This window comes from Callorhinus ursinus, unplaced genomic scaffold, assembly GCF_003265705.2.
Source record: "Callorhinus ursinus isolate GAN/ISIS: 27379988/994484 unplaced genomic scaffold, GSC_fseal_2.0 scaffold7, whole genome shotgun sequence".
NCBI lineage: Eukaryota > Metazoa > Chordata > Mammalia > Carnivora > Otariidae > Callorhinus > Callorhinus ursinus.
In genome coordinates this window covers 29,122,582-29,144,634 of record NW_027397069.1, presented here as the reverse complement: position 1 = coordinate 29,144,634, position 22,053 = coordinate 29,122,582, and the positions used below count along the sequence as shown (strand labels likewise).

Sequence of the window (22,053 nt, the reverse complement as noted above, 5' to 3'; positions counted from 1 at the left end):
TCAAAATGATTCACTTTAAAAGTAGCTAAGTTAAATATCACAGAATTAAATCTCATTGTCCCCACTTTTACAGATGAAACTGAGGCTGATAAGAGTTACGGACCTGAACCATGATTACCTACTTACTGTCAAAACTAAAAGCAAATACTTTTTTTTCCTGAAACAAAAGTTTATGATCTTTTTCCTTAGTCCCATTTAGACAAAAATCTCACGATGAATTATTGCTTGCATTAGTTCCAGGAAAGTTTTTGCCTCTGTAGATGAAGTTATATTCTTTCTTTTTGTCAGAAAGTGAAAACTGTGTAATTTAATGTGTTTCCTTTTTGTCTTAGGTGCCAAAAAACTCAGAGCTGAATATCTTATCCAGGTGTTATGATCTCTTTTTTTCCTCTTTCACTTTTGATGCCTCCGAATAACTTTTTCAGTTTCCTTTAAGTGGGTTGTGATCTTTTTTACCCTTAAATGTTTTCACTTGTGCTAACACATCTTAGGTATAAAAATATAAAATAATATAAATCTTAAATAATGAGAAAAAAGAGGTAAAGGCAAAGAGCAACTGATAGGATCTCATTCTTGGAGAAGGGTAGCAGGGCTTCAAGTTCAACATTCAGTTGAGTATAAGAAATGTAATTCCTTAGAATGTTAGAATGAGCAGGGAGCCCGATGTGGGGCTCGATCCCAGGACCCTGGGATCATGACCTGAGCCGAAGGCAGACACTTAATGACTGAGCCACCCAGGCGCCCCTAGAATATCTTCTTTCTTGTTGAGTGTACTTCTCAAGAATCGTTTCTTAAGTGGCTTTCATTTTTCATCCATTTTTATCCACTCATCTTTGCTTTTTAAAATAAGATTTGCTGACTTGGAAATTCTCATTCTGCTTTTCTGAGTATATATTTCATCATGTGCCCTCAGAATATAAGTTTTCAAGGGTAGGAAAAGCATCTTTAATAAGCCAAATGTCTACTAGAATACTGTGCATAATTTTAAGAAGCTGATGTAAAACCCCTTTGTGATTTCTTCTGTAACTGTATTAAGGGTAGTGGTTAGAACCCCGATTAGGAAGCTTTTCCAGTATTTCAGTGAGTTATGAGGGTGTCTTGAACCAGACTGGCGATGATGGTGTCCAACAAGAATGGACTAATTTGAAAGCTATTTAGAAAGCAGAATCACGGGGCGCCTGGGTGGCTCAGTCGTTAAGCATCTGCCTTCAGCTCAGGCCATGATCTCAGGGTCCTGGGATCGAGCCCCACGTCAGGCTCTCTGCTCGGTGGGGAGCCTGCTTCTCCCTCTGCCTCTGTGCTCTCTCTCGCTCTTTCTCAAATAAATAAATAAGTAAATAAATCCAAAAAAGAAAAAGGAAAGAAAGCAGAATCATAGGGTTTGGTGATTGGATCCAGGAAATGTTGAAGAGAGGAGGTATGAGAATTGATGCCCAAGGTTTTGGCTTTTGTCCTGGGTTTATGGTGGTGCCACAAAACACATGGGAGAAATAGATTTGGAGAAGAAAAGCTCAAGGAAATACCTAAGTGGATATGTCCAGTAAAGATGGTGCTTTATATGGAAGGGTTTAAATGACCTGGTAAATGAACTACATAGAATGAGAGCAGAAAAAGGCCTAGGCCAGAATCTTGAAGAGCACCAACATTTAAGGGATGGGCAGAGGAAAAAGAGTTTACACAAATTAGAAGGCGGGGTAACCAGAGAAATGACAGGAACATCAGAAGGAGAGTAGAATCTGACCAGTGACAATGGGCTGTCAAGGGGCCAAATCAAACAAAGATGAAAAGAAAGCATCGATTGAATTTAACAAAATGGTACATCAGTTTCAGTGGAGCCAAAAAGCAGACTGCAGTGAATTGATGAATGAGCAGAAGTTGAAAAATGGTCGTAGGAAAAATAGACAACCATTAAGATATTTAAATCAGAGAATATGGGATGATGGGGGTGGGGGGGCATGAGGTCAAGGGCTTTTACCTCTCACAGCTAGAGAGTATCCAGTTTAAATGGTGATGGGAAGGAGCCAGGTAGAGAGAGACATTGTAGGTACAAACAAGAGAATCAATTGAGCAAAGTGTTGGGGAAGAAGGAGATCCAGAGCACAAGTGATGGGATTCAACTTTAGACAGGAGGGGCACCTTTTCTATTTTGAAGATAGAAATAAAGATTATGTAAAGATAAAAATGAGTTTGTGGGTTTGGTGGTAAGAATATAGGCAGTTCCCATCCAATGGCTGTGCTCTAATGGCAGGAGATTTGCTAGCGTCAGAATTTTGAGGAAAATAGAATTTTCAAATAGCTACACAGTAAATGAGCAATATGTATTATGGAAACACCAAATAATTGCCAAGTTGAAACACCATGTGTTTATAGTAGTACCATTCTGCGCAATTTTTCTCTCATAGCATTCAGCATGGTAGGTATAAACATGGAGAAGATGGACAATGGGATTGGTCCAGAATTACATTCTACCTTCTAGTGTACATGCGTATATATGTGTTCAGATCTCTTGTTAGAATTGTAAGGTACGGTTGGAATTACCTTTATATTCTTTATGTCACCTACATTTTAAACTACTGTGAAAAAAGCCAAAGTCAGACAAGATATGAGTTCCTATCACAGCTCTACCACTTGATAGCTGTGGATTCTTGTGACGGTAATTTAACCCCTCTAAACTCCCTTTCCTCGTGTGTAAAGGTAATGTCTACCTTGCAGGACTATATGAGAATTAAATACTGTAGTAACATTCCTGGCGTGTAACAGGCACGTGACTCAATGAATGTGGTTCCTTTTTCTATTTTCCTTCTGTGTCAAGAGTCAATCCAAATGTTACATATTCTTTGAAGGTCTCTCAAAGTTTGACAAAGAAAAATTTATCCCTTTTTTCTACTTCTTTCCAGTAATTTTTAAAATATTTCTATTAATGTTCACATCACTATATAATTATGCATATGACTTGGCCAGTAAAGTGCCTCATTTTTCCTAATATATTAGCCTTAAGCACAGTATTTAGCACATAATAAGTACTCAGTTGAATGTTTGTTATGGTCCTTCACCTCTTCAATTGTAATTGCATTTGAAACTGTCAAATAGAATAGTCAAATAGAAAACTTCAGAAACTAACCTTTAATATAGCCTCATCCCCTTCCCTCAGATAGTAAAATACACTGACAACTGATATCATTTTAACTGAAGAAGCTCTCCTACACCCAAGAACAGTTTCAGAGAATTATCTAAAAGTAGCCGCTAGGAAGTCATATCTGTAAAGTTTGTCTAAAATAAAGCTACTCCTAAAACCCTGGACATGGTACCTGTACCCACAAGCAACCTTATGGGTATCAAGCCTCTCAAAAATGATACATATTTGTATCAAAATTTGTATCATATCTGTATCAAAAATGATACATATTTCTAAGACCTGAGATTCTTCTACCCTTTTAGTTAGTGCTTCTACCAATAATGTCTTTCAGGGTCTACTGGCATTTCAGTTAGTATGTAACCAGAATTAACTAACCACTCCTTACTAAGGTTCCTAGAATATGCAGAGCCCTATTCTTGCCTGAATGTTGGACTCCCATTAGCCCAGAATACTTGCCTCTTACTGCAGTGTGTATCACTTAACAAGAAAACAAACCTGCAGTTAGCCAGGTTTCCTAAAAGTGAAGTCACAGTATAATTATCATTCTTTTATGGTATGTTTATGTTCCCAGATTCTAACTTGTATGTTCTTTGTGATTTCTCGGAAAGTTTCAGGGACGTTTCAGCACCACAAGTGCCCCTTAGGCAATCCACTTCATAAAGGGTTCAAACAAATTACATATTTCTATATGTGTGTCATGCCTTTTGGTTCATACTTAACTGTTTTGACATTTTCTTAAGAATACCTTTTACATGTTTTTCTTTATATACCTATGTAGTTAAATTTTACATCAGCATGACTAAAAAAAATACTGAGTGTGTAAGTTAATTTTTCTTTAGATGAAGATGTAATTATTCCTCAGATTCATACGTTTCTCATCTTAGTGATGCTCTGCCAGTTAAAATTTGTTTTGATTTAGTGAGTTTAAGTGAATTCTTTTTTAAGATTTATTATTTGAGAGAGAGAGAGAGTGCCCGTTCGTGTGGGTTGGGGGGTGCAGAGGGCAGGGGGAGAGAGAAGACCTAGGAGACTCTGCACTGAGCATAAACCCAACACAGGGCTCGATCTCATGACCCTAAGATCAGGGCCCTAAGATCACAACCCTGAAATCATGACCTGAGCCAAAACCAAGAGTTGGATGCTTAATCCACTGTGCCACCCAGACGCCCCTTAAGTGAGTATTTTAAAGAAGGACAATTATTGTAGTGAAAACCTAAAACACACATAACAAGGGAAGTCATATTTTCTCTGTAAAGTTTTAGAATGCTTATTTTTTCCACATAAAGGTATGTGAATTCAGGTCCAAGGAAATTCGGGGACTAAAATATTGCAAAAAATAACTCATTGCTAATGTCAAATTTACATATACTTTTTTTTTTAAGATTTTATTTATTTTTTGACAGAGAGAGAGACAGCGAGAGAGGGAACACAAGCAGGGGCAGTGGGAGAGGGAGGAGCAGACTTCCTGCGGGGCAGGGAGCCCGATGCGGGGCTTGATCCCAGGACCCTGGGATCATGACCTGAGCCGAAGGCGGACACTTAACGACTGAGCCACCCAGGCGCCCAAGTTTACACATACTTTTAAAAGTATGCCAGACCCAGGGCCTCCTGGGTGGCTCAGTGGGTTAAGCGTCTGCCTTCGGCTCAGGTCATGATCCCAGGGTCCTGGGATAGAGCCCTGCGTTGGGCTCCCTGCTCAGCGGAGAGTCTGCTTCTCCCTTTCCCTCTGCCTCTCCCCACCCCGCACCCCGCCCCCGCTTGTGCTGTCTCTCGCTCACTCTCTTTCTCTCTCTCAAATAAATAAAATCTTTAAAAAAATTTTTTTAAGTAAGAAATAAAAGTATGCCAGAACCAAGCCTATTATATATCAATAATAATATCTTGAGTTTTTATAGCTTCTTTCTTCCAAATGTTTAAAACATTTTCAGATCGATTATGATAGACTAACATACTTACAAATCAGTTACAGATTGCTTTCAACCGAGTATATCTAGGAACTAAGGAATCAAAGAAAGGAAAAGTTTTAAATTATTCCTCCGTGCTTCTGCCTTCTAGAATTTTCAGTTAATAATAAGAATGTTTAATATTTATATGTGACTTTGGAATTTTTTTTTTAAGATTTTATTTGTTTATTTTGACTGAGAGAGACACAGCGAGAGAGGGAACACCAGCAGAGGGAGTGGGAGAGGGAGAAGCAGGCCCTCTGCTGAGCAGGGAGCCCGATGTGGGGCTCTCGATTCCCGGACCCTGGGATCATGACCTGAGCTGAAGGCAGACGCTTAACGACTGAGCCACCCAGGCGCCCAGTGACTTTGGAATTTTTTAATACCCTTTTTTTTAAGCCTCACAGAAACCTGTGAGGGTCTTATACCCATTTCACAGAAGGAGCAGCTAAATCTCAGTCCATCTCGTGGAATGTTAACTCTCCTTGATTTTGAGTTGCATAAAAGACACATGAATTTCCCTTAGATTGTACTCTGTGGACCTCTATGTTTATGTGGACTTGTACAGAACTTAGTAGAACTAGGTTAAATTATTTTGATTTTCATAAGTATTTTGGCTGCTTTAATCTTTTTCATCATCTTTAAAATTACAAATATCTTTGTTGTACCTTGCAAGTGAAACACTTATGTGAAGCAATATAATATCTGATCATAAGAGTATTTTATCTGTGTATAATGCCCTTTTAGCTTTTTTCACATCACATTTTCACATCTCTTAGGTATCGTATAGGCTTGTTATTACCTAGTTTTTTGATTTTGTATTTTAGAATGAAATATTTTTTCCCACTGTATTTTAGAAGTTTGGCATATTGGGCGCCTGGGTGGCTCAGTTGGTTAAGCGACTGCCTTCGGCTCAGGTCATGATCCTGGAGTCCCGGGATCGAGTCCCGCATCGGGCTCCCTCCTCAGCAGGGAGCCTGCTTCTCCCTCTGACCCACTTCCCTCTCTTGCTCTCTATCTCTCATTCTCTCTCTCTCAAATAAATAAATAAAATCTTTAAAAAAAAAAAAAGAAGTTTGGCATATTTTCTTTTAAATAAGTAAGTACAGGGGCGCTTGGGTGGCTCAGTCGGTTAAGCGTCTGCCTTCAGCTCAGATCATGATCCCAGGGTCCTGGGATCAAGCCCCATATCGGGCTCCTGGCTCAGCGGGGAGAGCCTGCTTCTCCCTCTGCCTGCCGCTCCCCCTGCTTGTGCGCTCTCTCCCTCTCTCTGTCAAATAAATGAAAATCTTAAAAAAAAAAAAAATAGTAAGTACATTTCTCTGACTTTTTTTTAATCAGTGAGGAACAAGTAAAGACCTCTTGCTATCATTTCTATCCCTGTGTTTTTATGATTCTCTTAGTAGAATTGTAGAGGTTTTTAAGAAACCAAACAATTCTAAAACGTGAGGAGACACACAAAACTGCAAAGCTATAAAATAGGTCTCTGGAAACGTGTGGTGGCCAGGAGAGATTAACGATATGAGGTAATTATATCATAATCCCGTCAGGTACCATATTGGCAGTATTTTGATACAAACTTAAGTCACTGATCACGTATCAGGGAGCTAACACTGCAAGAAGGCTGGGAATACAACATGGAGAAAGTACAGGCACTGGAGTGAGCAGTACTCTGGAAACAGGTCCTCAAAGTAGAGCACAGTGTTTAGAGTCTGATGTCGATGATGGAAATCAGCTAGAATATGCATCAAAACCTGTCAGATTATACTGAGATAGTAAAGGCCAGAAACTAGACAGCAACTAGATGAAGACTGTTACAGAGGGAGAGCGGGGCACCAAGAGAGCGTGAGTACCGGAAGGCAGAGCAGTCAGAAGTCCAAGAGACACTATCCAGCAATCAGACGACGTAGAGGGTGTGTACGAGCCAGTGAGAACGGAATCAAAGGGCCCACACTTCTGTTTTGTCAACCATGGCAGTGATTTCAACTCAGGGGCCTACTTTATTGTGTTAATACTAGCTTCCTCTACTTGGATCACTGTTGAGCATGACCTTAGATTATATCCAAGTTCAGGAAAGAATGTACCAGGTGATTAGTTATGTCCCTTAGGCTATGACAGCACAGTTGTCTCTCATTCATGTATATACTTGAGCTCTTGCTAAGCTTTCAGTCATAGATAAGGTATGGTTCCAAAAATGTGAATGTCATCTTAAATGCTTTAGAATGAGGAGTAGCTAAGCTAGATCTTAACTCTGCTCTGCTCTGGCCAAGACTCCTTTCTTTGTTCTGTTCTAGGCCCAAAACTTCTCAATACTAGAAGGTATTCTGAGGAGAACAATCAGGATGGTGAAAGAATTCAAGAATTCTTTTTAGTCATAATAGACACGAGTGAACTGGGGGCGTTCACAGAAGAAATGATTTAGAGAAATCTAAGAAATTCAAAGTAAGCATGTGAAAGAAGCAATAATAGACTTGTTATACATGTCTCCAAAGGCTAGAATTAAAACCTAAGAGTAGAAATTATAAGGAGACATGTTTTATTTGTTTTGTTTTGCTTTGTTTTTTTGTTGTTATTGCTGTTGTTTTGTTTTGTTTTGTATGGAGGCCAGGTTAAATAACTTGAAGATCCCTTCCAAACCTGAATTTGTATGTGTGTATCAAAGCCTTTGATAGAAGATAGATGCACTATTTTATAAATAATGACAGCTTTGAATGCAGAAAGACCTACATTTGAAAACTGGTTTCACTTATTAGTAACTAATGGACTTGGCTAAATTTCTTAAAACCTTCTAAGCTCGTTTCTTCATCTTCAAAATTGAAGTAATATTTACCTCTTGGTATTTGGAAGAGCATTAAATTATTATTTTTTTCAAAAGATTTATTTGAGAGAGAGAGTGAGTGCAGCGGGGGAAGAGGGAGGGGGAGAGAGAGAGAGAGAGAGTCTTAAGCAGCAGAGCCCGATATGGGGCTTAATCTCATGACCCTGAGATCAAGAGTCAGACACCCGACCAAAAGCACCACCCAGACGCCCCTGGAAGAGGATTAAATTATTATATAAAATACGTAGCACAAAGCCTAGCACATAGTAGATACTCAGTGAATGTTAGCTCTTGTCCTCTCTCTTCCTCTCCCCACACCTAAAAACTTTATATTCTCCCCTTGAGGCAAAGGGACAACCCCAGGGAAAGGTTATCCTACAAATGGGAGCAAGTATTTCGAAGGGAAGACTGAGGGAGGGACTGAAAAATAGGAGTTTGCAGTTGTAGATACTGATAACAATTCTCTCACAGTTCTGCCATACAAAATCTGCTTTGTCCATTGTTTAGAGTGTAGTGGCATTGACATTCAAGGTATATTTTAACATCCTCAAAAATCATGTATTAAAAATCTCTACTAAAGTATTTGTAAGTGAAATCATCTGCAGGTCTGAAATCTGCTTTGAAATATTTCAGAAAAACTGTTAAGGAAATAGATAAAACATTGTTGACAGAACAGTCTGGCAGTCCCTCAAACAACTAAACAGAGATCCATATGACCCAGCAATCTACTCCTAGGTATATACCCAGGAGAAATGAAGCATGTCCGCACAAAAACTTGTGCATGAATGTTTATAGCAGCATTATTCACAACAGCTAAGAAGTGGAAACAACCCAAATGTCCATCAGCTGATGAATGGATAAACAAAATATGGTATAGCCATACAGTAGAGTATTATTTGGCCATAAAAAGAAATGAGGTACTGATATATGTTATAACACGGATGAACCTTGAAAACATTATGCTGAGTGAAAGAAGCCAGTAACAAAAGACTACATATATTATGATTCCATTTATATGAGATGTCTAGAACAGGGCAATCTATGGAGGCAGAAAGTAGATTAGTGGTTGCTTAGAGCTGGGAAGTTGAGAGGAAGATGAGATCGAGGAGTAATTCCTAAAGGAATCCAGGTTTCTTTTTGAGGTGATAAAAAAGTTTTAAAATTGACTATGATGTAATGTGCACATATCCATGCATATACTTAAAACCATTGAATTATACAGTTTAAATGGATGATTGTATGGTTATGAATTATATCTCACTAAAGCTGTTTTAAAAAACAATATGGACAAAATGTTGACCATTGTTAGAGTTGGGCAGTAGAACTGAGAGCTTCATATATTCTTTGCATATTAGAAAGTTTCCATAATAAAATGTTTTTTAAATACCCTTTCAGATGAAATTTAAATATCCAAAATATGCACGTACTTGGTTTAAAACAAGGTTGGTTTTTACCTCCTGTGTACCTCAAGTGGGAAAGATGCACAGAATTACCAGACTTGTTAACCAGGACACGTTGTTATTCCTATGCAGAAACACTTACATTTGACCTCCCGTGGAGCACATACTTTGCATTATACTTGTCAGAGCTATTTTCATCAAGAAATGCCATCTATGTGTCCCCTTGCCAGCATCTTTGCAGAGTTTACAACTTTCAGCAATTTATTGGCATCAGCTCTGCAATAGTGTTAAGCAGCTGCTCTGCAGTTGAGCTGTTTTAATATACCACCACTCTGTGCAAATAGTTTATATTAAATGGCCAAGATATGTGATTTGGGATCCAAGAGAGCAGTTTATCTCTTTTAGAGAGATTATTTATGCAATGAGAGTCATCCTCCTCCTCCTCATCATCATCTGCAAGTTTCATAAGAATGTCCTTGCCCTTAATTCTTCCATTTTGATAGTAATTATTTTACTGCAATGTGGTTTTGTTTCATTTTATTTCAGTTTTGTCCTAAGTCTCAATTGTATAGCCAGATGCAATTCTAGAGTTGTTAATTTTAATGAATGGTTCATCATTCTTGAAACTGTAATTTTTTTATGTATTTGATATACTAGATTATAACATATATACTACTAGCTTTTTGAAAAGCAGCATAAAAGTGTCGGAATTAATGACTGTTATTATAAATCAGACTATGTATGTAGAATAGTATTTAAATATCTCAAACTAGTGGTTAAAGGGAAAGAGGATTGGGGCATGTCACTTTTACGGTATTTGAATTTTACAATGAATAAGTAATGCTTGTATAATTTTAAAAAATGGGAATTTTTAAAAATATTTTGAGAAATTAATGGAGCATTTGCCAAGAATAGGCTAAAACAGCCAAAATAAAGGACTCCAGATTAGGGCAGTCTACATTTTGACATTTTGGAGAAGAGAGCCTGCTTTCTGCATGAACCCTACAGTGAAGCCTACTCAACAGATTTTCTCGTCCACGTATTCAGAGAGAGTACTCCGTTATTTCATTCACATGAATGAAATGAAAAACAGAAAGAAAACTTTTAATCTGGTTCTTTGTTCATAATTTGGAACACACACCAAAGACTGTCAGAAACTAGAAGAAAATTAATAACACAAAAGGGGAAAAAAATCACAACAGAGAAACTGACCCTGGTCTCCAAAGAAAACAAAAACAAAACTCCATAGCAGAAAAGAACTTATAAGGTGTAATTCGTTTTTTCAGAAAAATATGAGAAAGTAGTATTTCCATAAAATAAGAAACAGAGAACAAAAAAAAAAAAAACATTGGTGATATTTTATTTCCAAAAATTGCTAAAATAAAAATCATGAAATTCTTGTAAGTAAGTAAAAATGCCAGGAGAAGGGTACAGAGAGGAGGGGGGGGGGAGGAGGTAACTGGGTGATGGGTATTGAGGAGGGCACGTGTTGTGATAAGCACTGGGTGTCATTCTTCCCTAATGAATCATTGAACACTACATCAAAAACTAATTATGTACTATACAGTGGCTAACTGAACATAATAATAAAAAAGAAAAAACTTTGGGAAAGAAAAAAAACAAATGAAATAAGAATCAGCTTGGCATCGTAGTTCTCAGAAATTTGACTTTAGGAAACAACGAAGTAATACCATCAAAGTCCTGAAGAAAAGCACAATACTTTCTTCCACAATACCCTCTCAGAAATAATGAAACTTGCCAAGATAAATGATGAAGAAACAAAGTAATAAAAAGAAATTTCAAAATAATAACTGGGCATCAGTCTTAAAAGCAGTCTACAAAATGGAACCCAACTAATAAATAACATGATTAAGAAGCTAGATAATCTTAGGTAATATGGGAAAAGGCATGTATTGTTTCCATCAATGAGAAAAAAAAAATAAAAGGCAGGAACTCTAAGGAGGAGGGAAATCTCTTTTAGAAAGTCAGAGTACAAATAGGAACCCAGGTAAATTGCATGATTTTAAGCAATAGATGCAATGTAAGAAAAAGAATTCAATTGAACATGATACTTGAAACATTCTCCTTTGAACATCAGAGGTTCCTTTCTTGTGCATCTAATCACATTCTCTGCTCTGCAGTGAACAGTATTTATAAGTCATCAAATATAAGCACAAATAACCCTACTGACCAATCAGAAAAGGATGGTTTAAAACCAGAGAAAAGCAGAATCAAAAGCTAGGGAAATGAAATGCAAAAGTCAAGTCCAAACAATAAGAGCAGAATCTTAAATAGGAGATGGAGCCAATAATCAAGAGCCAGACAAGAACATGGTAAGAACCAAACCAGATCAGCAACGAACCAGAAGATCTCCAGGTGACTTCATCTTACCAAACGATTCTGTTTTGTAGTGACAAGTAAGTTTTCTAGCTCGTATATGTTAATGTTGGTTTATTTATTTTTGTTTTGTCAGAGAATTGAGATCTCATAATTACAACCATTCTGTTTATAATTATAATACCAATAAGGGCATGACAATTTACGCCAAAAATGTAGGTGAAAGATCTATTAAAATATTGTCATGGATAGAAAGACTCAATATCATAAAAGTCAGTTCTTCTAAGTTTTTCTTTTAATTTAATGTTAAGTCCACCCGTATCTCTAAGAATAGAGCCAAAAATATATCCAAATCATTAAACATTACAACAGTGTGACATGAGTGTATGAATTGGCAGACTATTGGAATAGAGTTTAAAAGTCCAGGAATAAATCATCTACTTATGGAAGTTTAGTGTATGATAAAGATAAGCATCTGAAATGGGTGAGTACATAATGTTATCACAGAATAGCTTTGGGGGAAAGATGTGGAATCCACACCCTTCACCATAATCCAGGATAAACTTCAAACAGAGCAGAGGTCTAAACGTTTGAAAAGGAAAAGAAAAAGAAAGCATAAAAGTAACTTGAGGAAAATGGAAGAAGAAAACACAGAGAAGGCTGTAAAATGAGAGACTGACATATTCAGCTACATCAGAATCAGAAAGTTCGGCATAGCCAAAAAAAAAAAAAAAGCATAAACATAGATAAAAGATAAAGGGGGGTCTCCCACTCATATTACAAAGGGCTAAAATCTCTAACATATAAAGAGCTTCTTGACATGTGCAAGAAAATGACCAATCACCCAGGAGAAAAATGGGCCAAGAATATCAAATACCCTTAAATATATGAAAAGCTGCTCAACCTCTCCATAGAAGAAATGCAAAATAAACATACTCACTTATCAGACTGGCAAATATCCAAAAAGGTAACACAAGCATACGTTTTATCAATTAGGAAACTGAAGCTCATTGAACCAGAGTAGATTGCCTAAGTTTACATAGTGAATAACAGAGTCAGGAATAGATGTGTCTTTGACTTCTAACCTAATGCCAAAATATTTCCAGTACATGTGCTTGGCTTTCTGTGTGTTCAGTACATGATGGTATTGTGGATACTATTTGATGTTAAAGGGGAATTTTCATTCCCCAAATTTACCATTGGCATAAAAGGGATGGATCATTTATGTAACCAAACATAATAAAACTGAGCAAAACTTTTCTACATGTTCTCTTGGTATCCACTGTAGCTGCATTTTTGTAGTGGGAATTTTATAGAACTGTGTTACTTGTACAGTGTTCTTTACCTGCATTTCAGAAACCATGCTAACATTGTCTAATGCAGCCAGAAGAATGAAAGTAGACTGTGCCAACACCCTAAATTGAGGTGATCCTAGTCTGGATGAAGCAAAGACCTATGAATTTCCCTTCTGTCTCCTGACCAGCGTCAGGAATGAGCTGTTTCCTGTAACTGCTCCTCTACCAGCAGCAGAAGGAAGGCAAAGAGAAACAAAATGGCGGCCTCCTCCCCAGCACTTAGGGGCCAAAGCCCTCTGCCTAATGTACCTGCACCTCCTTCCTCCCTCTCCCTCCTCATCTTTATTGCCCCACCCGTCCCCTTCGCCAACAAATATGATCCCCTTTACCTTACTAATCTGTAGATTAGTAGTAGGTTGTGTTAGAGGTTAGTTTTTCCTATTATTTTATCTTCATGCCAAGATACAAAAGTTATGGCAAGTAAACGTAGGTTCTTTCAGAGAGAAAGTTTTCTTTCGATAGCCTGAGAGCCCATCATCTCCCCTTCCCCTTCTCCTTACAGTGGTAACTAGAACAGGAGCTAAAATCTGCCGTGTTTTACCAGACATGTTTAAAATCAAATCAGTGATTATGTACTTCACTATGGAGAGCATATAAATGACATAACATAATCTTGAAAGCAGAAGTATCCCTCAAAAGGCTCAAATGATATTATATCAGATTGGCAGTGTCTGAAGGTGCACACATTCTCATGTGCCTCCACCAAGCCAACCCCAGGACTTCAGAAAGGAGAAGAACGATTCCAGCACCATTTCATCCAGCTCCTCTGTTGGCCCTAAGATTTATTAAGGCTTGGTGGCTTGAACTCAACAGCTCTGTGTTAAAATACCCACTCAAGCGAGATGGTTCTAAATAGAACTAATGACAGCCAGGGGAAAAAAAAAAAAAAAAAAAAAGGCCTGTAGGAACTTGCTGTGACCCAGAGCTGATGTCTATAAACAGATTAGTAGAAGGGAGCAGAATAGCTCTCTGCCACCATAACTTTGGTGTCTTGGCATGAAAATGAAATAAAATAATAGGGGAAAAATGACTTCCAACCTAGCCCACCACTGTCCTACAGATAATAAGGTAAAGGAGAGTTTAATCTGCCCTCTCTCCACATGCTTGTATTTGACTGAATGAATTTAGTAATTAATCATAAATATCCACTAAGTAGTGTTAGATGCTAACAGTTTGACTGTGGGGAGAAATAAAAGACAAAATAGACTGAGAAGGGGAATGACTGAAAATTGTGATCTGAGCTCTTTAACAAGTTCAGCAAAATTAATTCTTAGTTCAAACAGCAACTGCTAAAGCCAACTCCAGTTTTCATTTGTAAAAGAATAGGGAATGACATGATTGAAGAAATCCTGAAGTTGTATTAAACTTAAGGTTTGAACTGGTGATTAGTAGGCAAGAAAAAGAGTTTTGGACTCTTTTTCCCTACCATCTTCTTATAAAACTTCAAAAGGAAATTTTGATAATTGAAGAGGAGGAAGAGAAAAAATTAAGTGCCTAAATCATCTACTCAACAAAGAGGTGTAGAAAAGCTTCGGCGGAAAGTAGCTCTGCCAGTGGTTCCGAGGTTTGTCTGGTTAGAATCACTTGGAGATCTTTAGAAAATTCCAAAGCCAAGGCCATCTCCTTGCCCAGTTACTCACAATCTCTGCGGGTGGGACACAGACATCAGTAGTTTTTGAAGTGCCACAGGTGATCCCAATATGCAGAAAAATCAGGGGCCCACTAGAGCATGGAATGATATATTTATCACTTACCATCCTAAAAATACTAATGGTATGAATCGATAATTATGTGCAGCATTGTACATTGACATGTTGTTAGTTTCATAGCTCACCTCATTCATATAGTGATTGCTTCAAATGTTTCTTCTACTTCAAGAGTAAAAATAAATGTTTTACCATCCATCATTTTTAGTCTGCTTGCTAAAATCACACTTGCCATTATCTTCTGTTTTCATCTATCAACAGGAATTGGCAGCAATTAAACAGATTGTCACCAATATGCGTAGTAAGCACTCTGAGGACCAGTTACTTCTTACTAAAACAGATGCAAAAAATATGACAGAGAATCATAAATCAAAGACTTTAAATGTGCCTAGGGAACATGAAGACAATATATTTATACCCAAACCAACACTCTTTGTAAGTACAACCAATATTAACTTAAAATTTTAATATCTCTGATTTTCATAAGTATATTTAAGTTTCTTACCTCTTATTCATATTGGCTTTAAACTACTTTTCAGTTTTATTAAAAGGCCTTGAGAGATCTATTATTAATCCCTTTTCTGAATGTATGTATTACCTACCTTACAACTGATAGTTGGTTTTTAGTTAACATATTGGGCTTGCCCAGAAATGAGCCTTAATGTAGCATTTACCTCCTCTGGTCTTCAGGACTTGTAGGGGACTCAGAGGGACATTTTGTATAAGATACGAGTTTTTAATTTACCTAAGAATAAAAAGACATGCAAAATATCTCCTTCCCCCTCTTACTTGTAATTAGTATATTCTGCTGTAAGAGGCTCTTCATAAAGTACAAAACCAATCATATTAACATAAACTAAAATGCATTTTTAGGTAGAAATGTACATGTAATCATTCAAAAAACAGAAAATTAGAAAAATTTGGATTAAAAGAGAAAATAACTGAAAATGATGTTTTAACAAATAAGAATAAAAATAAAAGGCAACAGAATCAAAATAGTAACATTATTAAATATTACACTTTAACATGGTTTCCCATCCTTGCTTTAATTTTCCAGAAGAAATGTGATTTTTACCATCTGAACAGACACTTAAAACCAGACAGATTTTTCTCTGTGATACTCTGATTTAGTGAAACCCCAGAATCGTAGTTTTTTAAAACTTCCAAGATGATTATAATAATTGGTCGAGTATGGGAGCTCCTGATCTAAGCTACTTCATTATACATTCAGATAATGCTGCTCGAGATCAATGTGATATGAGAGATTGCTTGGTGATTATTACATGGTTCAACATCCCTTTTTTAAAAATGACAGAGAGTTACAATTTAGATGGAATAAGGGATAATTACTGTAAGGATCCATGTGGCGGTAATGGAGACTGAGCTGACAGGAGAGAGAAAACAGGAAGCCTAGATTGACCAGCCAGGAAACAAGGCAGCTATACGGATTTCCGGATTTCCGCAGCTGTGTCCTGGGATCTTTTCCTCTGGTGGTACACCAGCTTCTCTTTGTTTCTCTCCCAGTTTCTGCTTACTCATAGTTTCCACTTCCTCATTAACTTGCTCTTGGCCCCTTGTCTTGAGACACGCTTCCTTCCCACATCTACTCTCTTATAACCTAGTTCTCTGTGTATTTTCCAAAAACAAGAATCTAATTGGCGCAGCTTCTTTTTGTTGGGTGATACGCCTTTGTGGCAAGTCTTGGTAAGGTTATTTATTAGTCGGGCTACTGAATGGCCGCTCTTACTAGTGAGCAGAAATCGCATGGTACCAAATAAGCTGCCTACAGCTATTTATTCCAAAGGACCATGGCTCAGAAACTGGGCTAAGATGATGGCAGACAATATGATATGTCTATTATATTATAATCTAATACATAGATGTTGATAGGATAAGTAAGGTCAGATGAAAACCACAAGATACAGCCAATTACTTAAAGCCTGTCACACCGTCTGATCTGCCTTTCTGACCCTTCTCTGTTCCAAGCAGTGAACTATTCCTTCTGACCCTGACCTCCTGCATTTCTGACTTTGTCTGGTAACCTGATTCTGATATCTTGACTACAACCAGTATATAATTAACAGTAAAATTTCTCCAGTGCCTCAAAATGTTATTCAGTGAGAATAAAATTAAGAAGATTCAAAATATAAAGTATTAATTGGGTGGTTTTTATTTCCTTCTTTTTGCCTATGTGTGTTTTCTGGGTTTTTTTTTCTATAATAAACTTAATTTCTTTTATAATAAGGGAAAATTTTTCAAAAGAGGTATGAGCTCAGGAGTGCCTGGCTGGTTCAGTCAGTAGAGCATATAGCTCTTAATCTCAGGGCCATGAGTTCAAGTCCCATGTTGGGTGTGGAGCCTACTTTTAAAAAAAAAAAAAAAAAAAAAAGCATGAGCTCAGCTATACCCTAATGAAAAGTGAGAGCTAATACTGTAAACCAGTCAAACCAAGACTGTGCTAATGCAAAATTGTTAATGTGAATTGACTGGGTGACCTGGAGGGAGTCATTTAAACACTCTAAGCTGGTTCTAATCTGTAAAATGAGGGGGGGGGATCATATGAAATGAGGTCCAGACATCTTTTATACTAATATGCTATTATTCTTTTCAGGCATTATAATTTTTATAGTTACTATTTTGAATATTTTCAATTTTCCATAGCAACATTTTTCTTACATCTCATCTAATCTTGTTAATAAGGAATTTATGATGCACATATTTGAAAATAAGATCTAGTTATTTTATAATCTTAGGTTTTTTTTAAGATTTTATTTATTTATTTGACAGAGAGAGATAGTGAGAGCAGGAACACAAGCAGGGGGGCAGTGGGAGAGGGAGAAGCAGGCCTCTTGCCAAGCAGGGAGCCCGATGTGGGGCTCAATCCCAGGACCCTGGGATTACGACCTGAGCTGAAGGCAGACACCCAGTGACTGAGCCACCCAGGTGCCCCAGTCTTACAGTTTTATAACTAAAATGGAAACATTTCTAATTTGCTTCCAGATCCTTTGGCTGAAATTATTTGCTATTGATATTTTTCCCTGATACCAAATTTAATGCTGAATAGATGGATGGATGTGTATTCATATATGCATTGAAAAGATGAGGAAAACACAATTGCTGTCAATGGGGCAATAGGGTAGAGGTAGAGCTGTGATGTAGAAGAACTTGAGATACTTGTCTTTATATGCTTTTATATTCATATGAGCCTTTTACAGTACCCATGTGATAATTTATATATGAAGGGAACCCCAAAAGGTGCATTTGATAGACACCTTTCTCAAATTCTGGCCATTAAAATCACAGATAGGGCAGAGTTGTTTTTCAGGCATTGAATGCCCCAACAAAGACTAGATTGAGCCATGGAATGTAAGTGCTGTTAAGTGTAGGAGCTGTGTTTCCACTGCCTTGCACAGCCCAGGAACAAAGTTGATACTCAATAAATATTTGGAATTGAGGACTTAAAAAAGAAATGGTTAGGTGCCTTCCTGATTTACTTATCTTCTTAGCTGTTAAAACTCTGCTGGGTGGGGTACTTAAGTGTTAACACTAAAAGGACAGGGACAGTGAAAAGCAGCAACTCCCAAGGCTGTGGTTAGTGCCCAAGACTATGGTTAGTGCTACTTCTACAATGGACAGCACCAACTCGGTCCCTTTCATTCATAATCACCGAGTTCATTCCCGCTAATCACCTACTTTCTCTCTCAAGGTAGCTTTTAGCTGTGCTAGCCCTTTTCTCTAGGCTTACCTTGCTCCTTTCTAGAAAAAAATTGGAGCTGTTCTAATCCTCTTTGGAGCAACTTTCCTTTTTCCTTCCAGAGCAGCATGGAACTAACTTTTGCTAGTATTCTGCTACCATCCTTTTCCAAACCAGCATTTTTACTCAGAATTCATATCATTGTCACTATTTTCTTAATAAAAGTGCAGATGTTGGGCGCCTGGGTGGCTCAGTCGTTAAGCGTCTGCCTTGGGCTCAGGTCATGGTCCCAGGGTCCTGGGATCGAGTTCCACGTTGGCCTCCTTGCTCAGTGGGGAGTCCGGTTCTCCCTCTCCCTCTGCCCCTGCTTGTGTCCCCTCTCTTGCTGTGTCTCTCCCTGTCGAATAAATAAATAAAATCTTAAAAAAAAAAAATGCAGATGTTAGCAATCCTGCTCTTAGTCTTTTCTCCAAGCAGATTGTCAGCATTGAAACAATAAAAAACCTTAGGCTCCAGGGAGGGCAGGGAACATCACAAGAATAGTAGCACCAGTACTTTGTGTATGAGGTTCCAGTTGACAGTGAGTTTATGATAGGGTTCAGACCTTAATTTCAATTGGTTATCTCAATGGCTAGCATCTCTTGGACAGGTAAATTACGTTTATGTAATGTAAATGGCTATATCACCACATGACTCTGTAGAAGTGATTTAGAAGGCTACATGTGGTCATCTGGAAGACAAAAAATGTTCAAATAAGTACAATTTAGTTCAACAGGTTTGTCCTGACTACATGCAGGAACCCTTGCTAAACATTATAGAATATTTGATCATTTTGATACAGATGAAATTGGGTGGACTACTTTAAAGTAAAATAAAATGCTAAGTGCTATGGAAATTTAAAGAAAGAATAGATACTATGATGTTGATGTGCTCCTGCAGAAAGAAAGTATTTGAGATTCAGGCCTTGAAGAATGTGTAAGATTTTGACAGGTGAAAATGAGGGTTAGAGAGTGAGAAATTTCAAAGGCAGAAAAAGTACAATATTCACAAATTATTTTCTGATTTGTGCTTCTTTCCATTATTCAGTAATAGGATGTCTAATATGTATTTTTTATATCTAGAGTTTATTCCTTTCTTTTTTTTAAGATTTATTTATTTATTTGACAGAGAGAAGTAGAGAGAGCATACGCAGGGGGAGTGGCAGGCAGAAGGAGAGGGAGAAGCAGACTCCCCACTGAGCAAGGAGGCCAATTTGGGACTCGATCCCAGGACCCTGAAATTCTGACCTGAGCCGAAGGTGGATGCTTAACCAACTGAGCCACCCAGGGGCCCCAGGATTTTATTCCTTTCTTACTACATTCTTATCCCTGACTTCAGTCACTTCATGACCCATTAACACTTTCCTTAGGACAAAAGGGGAAATAAAAGTAGATGGCATAGGGGCGCCTGGGTGGCTCAGTCGTTAAGTGTCTGCCTTTGGCTCAGGTCATGGTCCCAGGGTCCTGGGATCGACCCCCACACGGGGCTCCCTGCTCCACCGGAAGCCTGCCCCTCCTCTCCCACTCCCCCTGCTTGTGTTCCCTCTCTAGCTCTCTCTTTCTCTCTCTCTCTCTCTCTCTGTCAAACAAATAAGTAAATAAGTCTTTAAAAAAAAAAAAGTAAATGGGATATACCTACAGTAGTCAGATTCATAGAAGCAGAAAATGGACCAGTGGCTGCTAGGAACTGGGGGCGTGGGGAGCTACTGTTCAACAGGGACAGAATTTCAGTTATACATGAGGAAAAGGGTGTTGTGGATGGATGGTGATGATGGCCGCACAACAATGTCAATATACTTAAAATGACCTGTACACTTAAAAATGATAATGGTGGCAAATTTTCTGTTATGTGTATTTTACCACAATTTAAAAATTATTTTTTCTAAGTAGATAGGTTATAAAAGCAGTTTTTCTCATCACTCATCACAAATGAATTTGGCAGTTACTTGTAATATGGTAATATAATGAATACAACTGGATGTATTAAGACAAGTGACACAGGATGCCGCGCTGGGGTAGCCTTACTACAGGGTTGTGTGCTAACTCTGTACCTCCCAACCTTTCTCAAGACATAACCACACATTTGTGTGGCACTCCAGGTTAAAGAACTTTGCTGGTGGATTGAAGCCTCCATCTCTGGAGGCTGAGGGGATCAACAGTTCATCATACCTATGACGCTTCCTTGTGACATTTGTACTGAGACCCTGGACTCACTTTTTTTGATGATGAATCTAGATTTATCTCACCAAAGTATGCTCAGACCTCAAGATATGTAGCTATGCACATTTACATTTCAAAAAAATGACTTTTCAGTTCCTAGCATCATGAATTCTAATTGCAACGTCTTCCTGATGTGCTTTAGCTGGTAAGCTAGTTTAGAAATAAGGAATTTCTTTGTGAGCATGGAAGTAGAGCAGTGAAGGTTGAATGAGATGGGACAGTCTCTCATTTAGTTGGTAGGAAAGCCAGGTCAGCTGTCCTAGACTCACTTAGGTTGGGCCCTGCCTGTGAAGACTTTAAATATTTATTTCTGGGATTCCCAGCTTATATCTTTTTCTGGAAAACGAAGTTACTATATCTACTAGACAGCATCTTTCTTTTCTTTAGAAAAGTGGCACTTTTCTGGTGGTTGAACACAAATAGATTCTTAATTTCTAGCTTTTTTTCTAGATTCCAGGAATAATCCACCAGGTGTATGATATCTGTATTATCATCATTCTTTCTCATTTTTAAAATACTTTCTCAGTGTGTTAGAATCCCCAAGGAATATATTAATGTTTTAGTTGACTGCTTGTCGATGACACAAAGGTACCTATCTTATCAGTTATTTATCTCCAGAATCACATTGTAACAAGGTAGATTAGTCCTGGTAGGTTTCCAGTTAATCCTGTCATTTGTTTCTGCCACAGCCCTCTGAGCTCTTCCCTAAATCTGGAGTACAGTTTACTTAAGGTTTGTTAACACTCAACTGATAATCCAAAGTTTTCACTAATTCGTACTGTTTCTTTGTAAAATCACAAATACAATTAACCTAAACCAGCACATAAAAATTAGAGCTATATGCCATATATACATATAAAAAGGGTTTCATGTAATGGAACCTATGAGAGATCAAATATCTCAAAAGTCAGTTTATGCAGTGGAAAAGCAGCTAATCCCTGGAAAGAGGCACACTAGACTGTGGCAAATCTACCTCATTAACACATCTGATAAAGAATGTATTGGTGGGGAGGGGAGGGGGGAGGTGGTCTGCTGTGGACCAAACACAGATAAAAGGAGTCAGGAAGAATTGTCTGCTACTGAAATTCTTGTACTGTCCTTTTTGGATCTTAAGATTCCTTTTTAATATCGAAAGTTTTATTTATCTTCTTCCCATGTACACAGAGCAATAATATTTTTTGTATCAGTCAAATGAGAAAACACAGATGTACAAATCCTCTACCCTGGACTATAAGCTTGAAGGTCTGTAGCTTGGTCTGTAGAAGCTACTTCCAGATTTTTTTTTGTCCAGGAGCCACAGTTAAAAAACCAGTTCGCATTGTGACCTAGTGATGATTACACACTTTCTCAAAACAGAATTTACCCCAGCTATGGCAGGTACTCTGACGTTTTCTTTTTTTTTTTTT

General features: G+C 37.8%; 1 protein-coding gene across 8 annotated transcripts in view; it reads left to right on the top strand.

Annotated features, from left to right (window-relative positions):
* Nucleotides 1-22,053, top strand: part of PIBF1 (progesterone immunomodulatory binding factor 1) — a 243,466-nt gene that overhangs the window by 180,840 nt on the left and 40,573 nt on the right. For 6 of the 8 annotated variants that reach the window (XR_012378761.1, XR_012378764.1, XR_012378765.1 and 3 more), the window contains one exon: nt 14,957-15,130. The exons of the other annotated variants lie outside the window; for them this stretch is intronic. Coding sequence is in view for 2 of the 6 variants with exons in the window: in XM_073894444.1 (XP_073750545.1) it covers nt 14,957-15,130 (174 nt within the window). In the remaining 4 variants the exon portion in view is untranslated. The remainder of the gene's footprint in view (nt 1-14,956; nt 15,131-22,053) is intronic. 8 annotated transcript variants of the gene reach the window in all.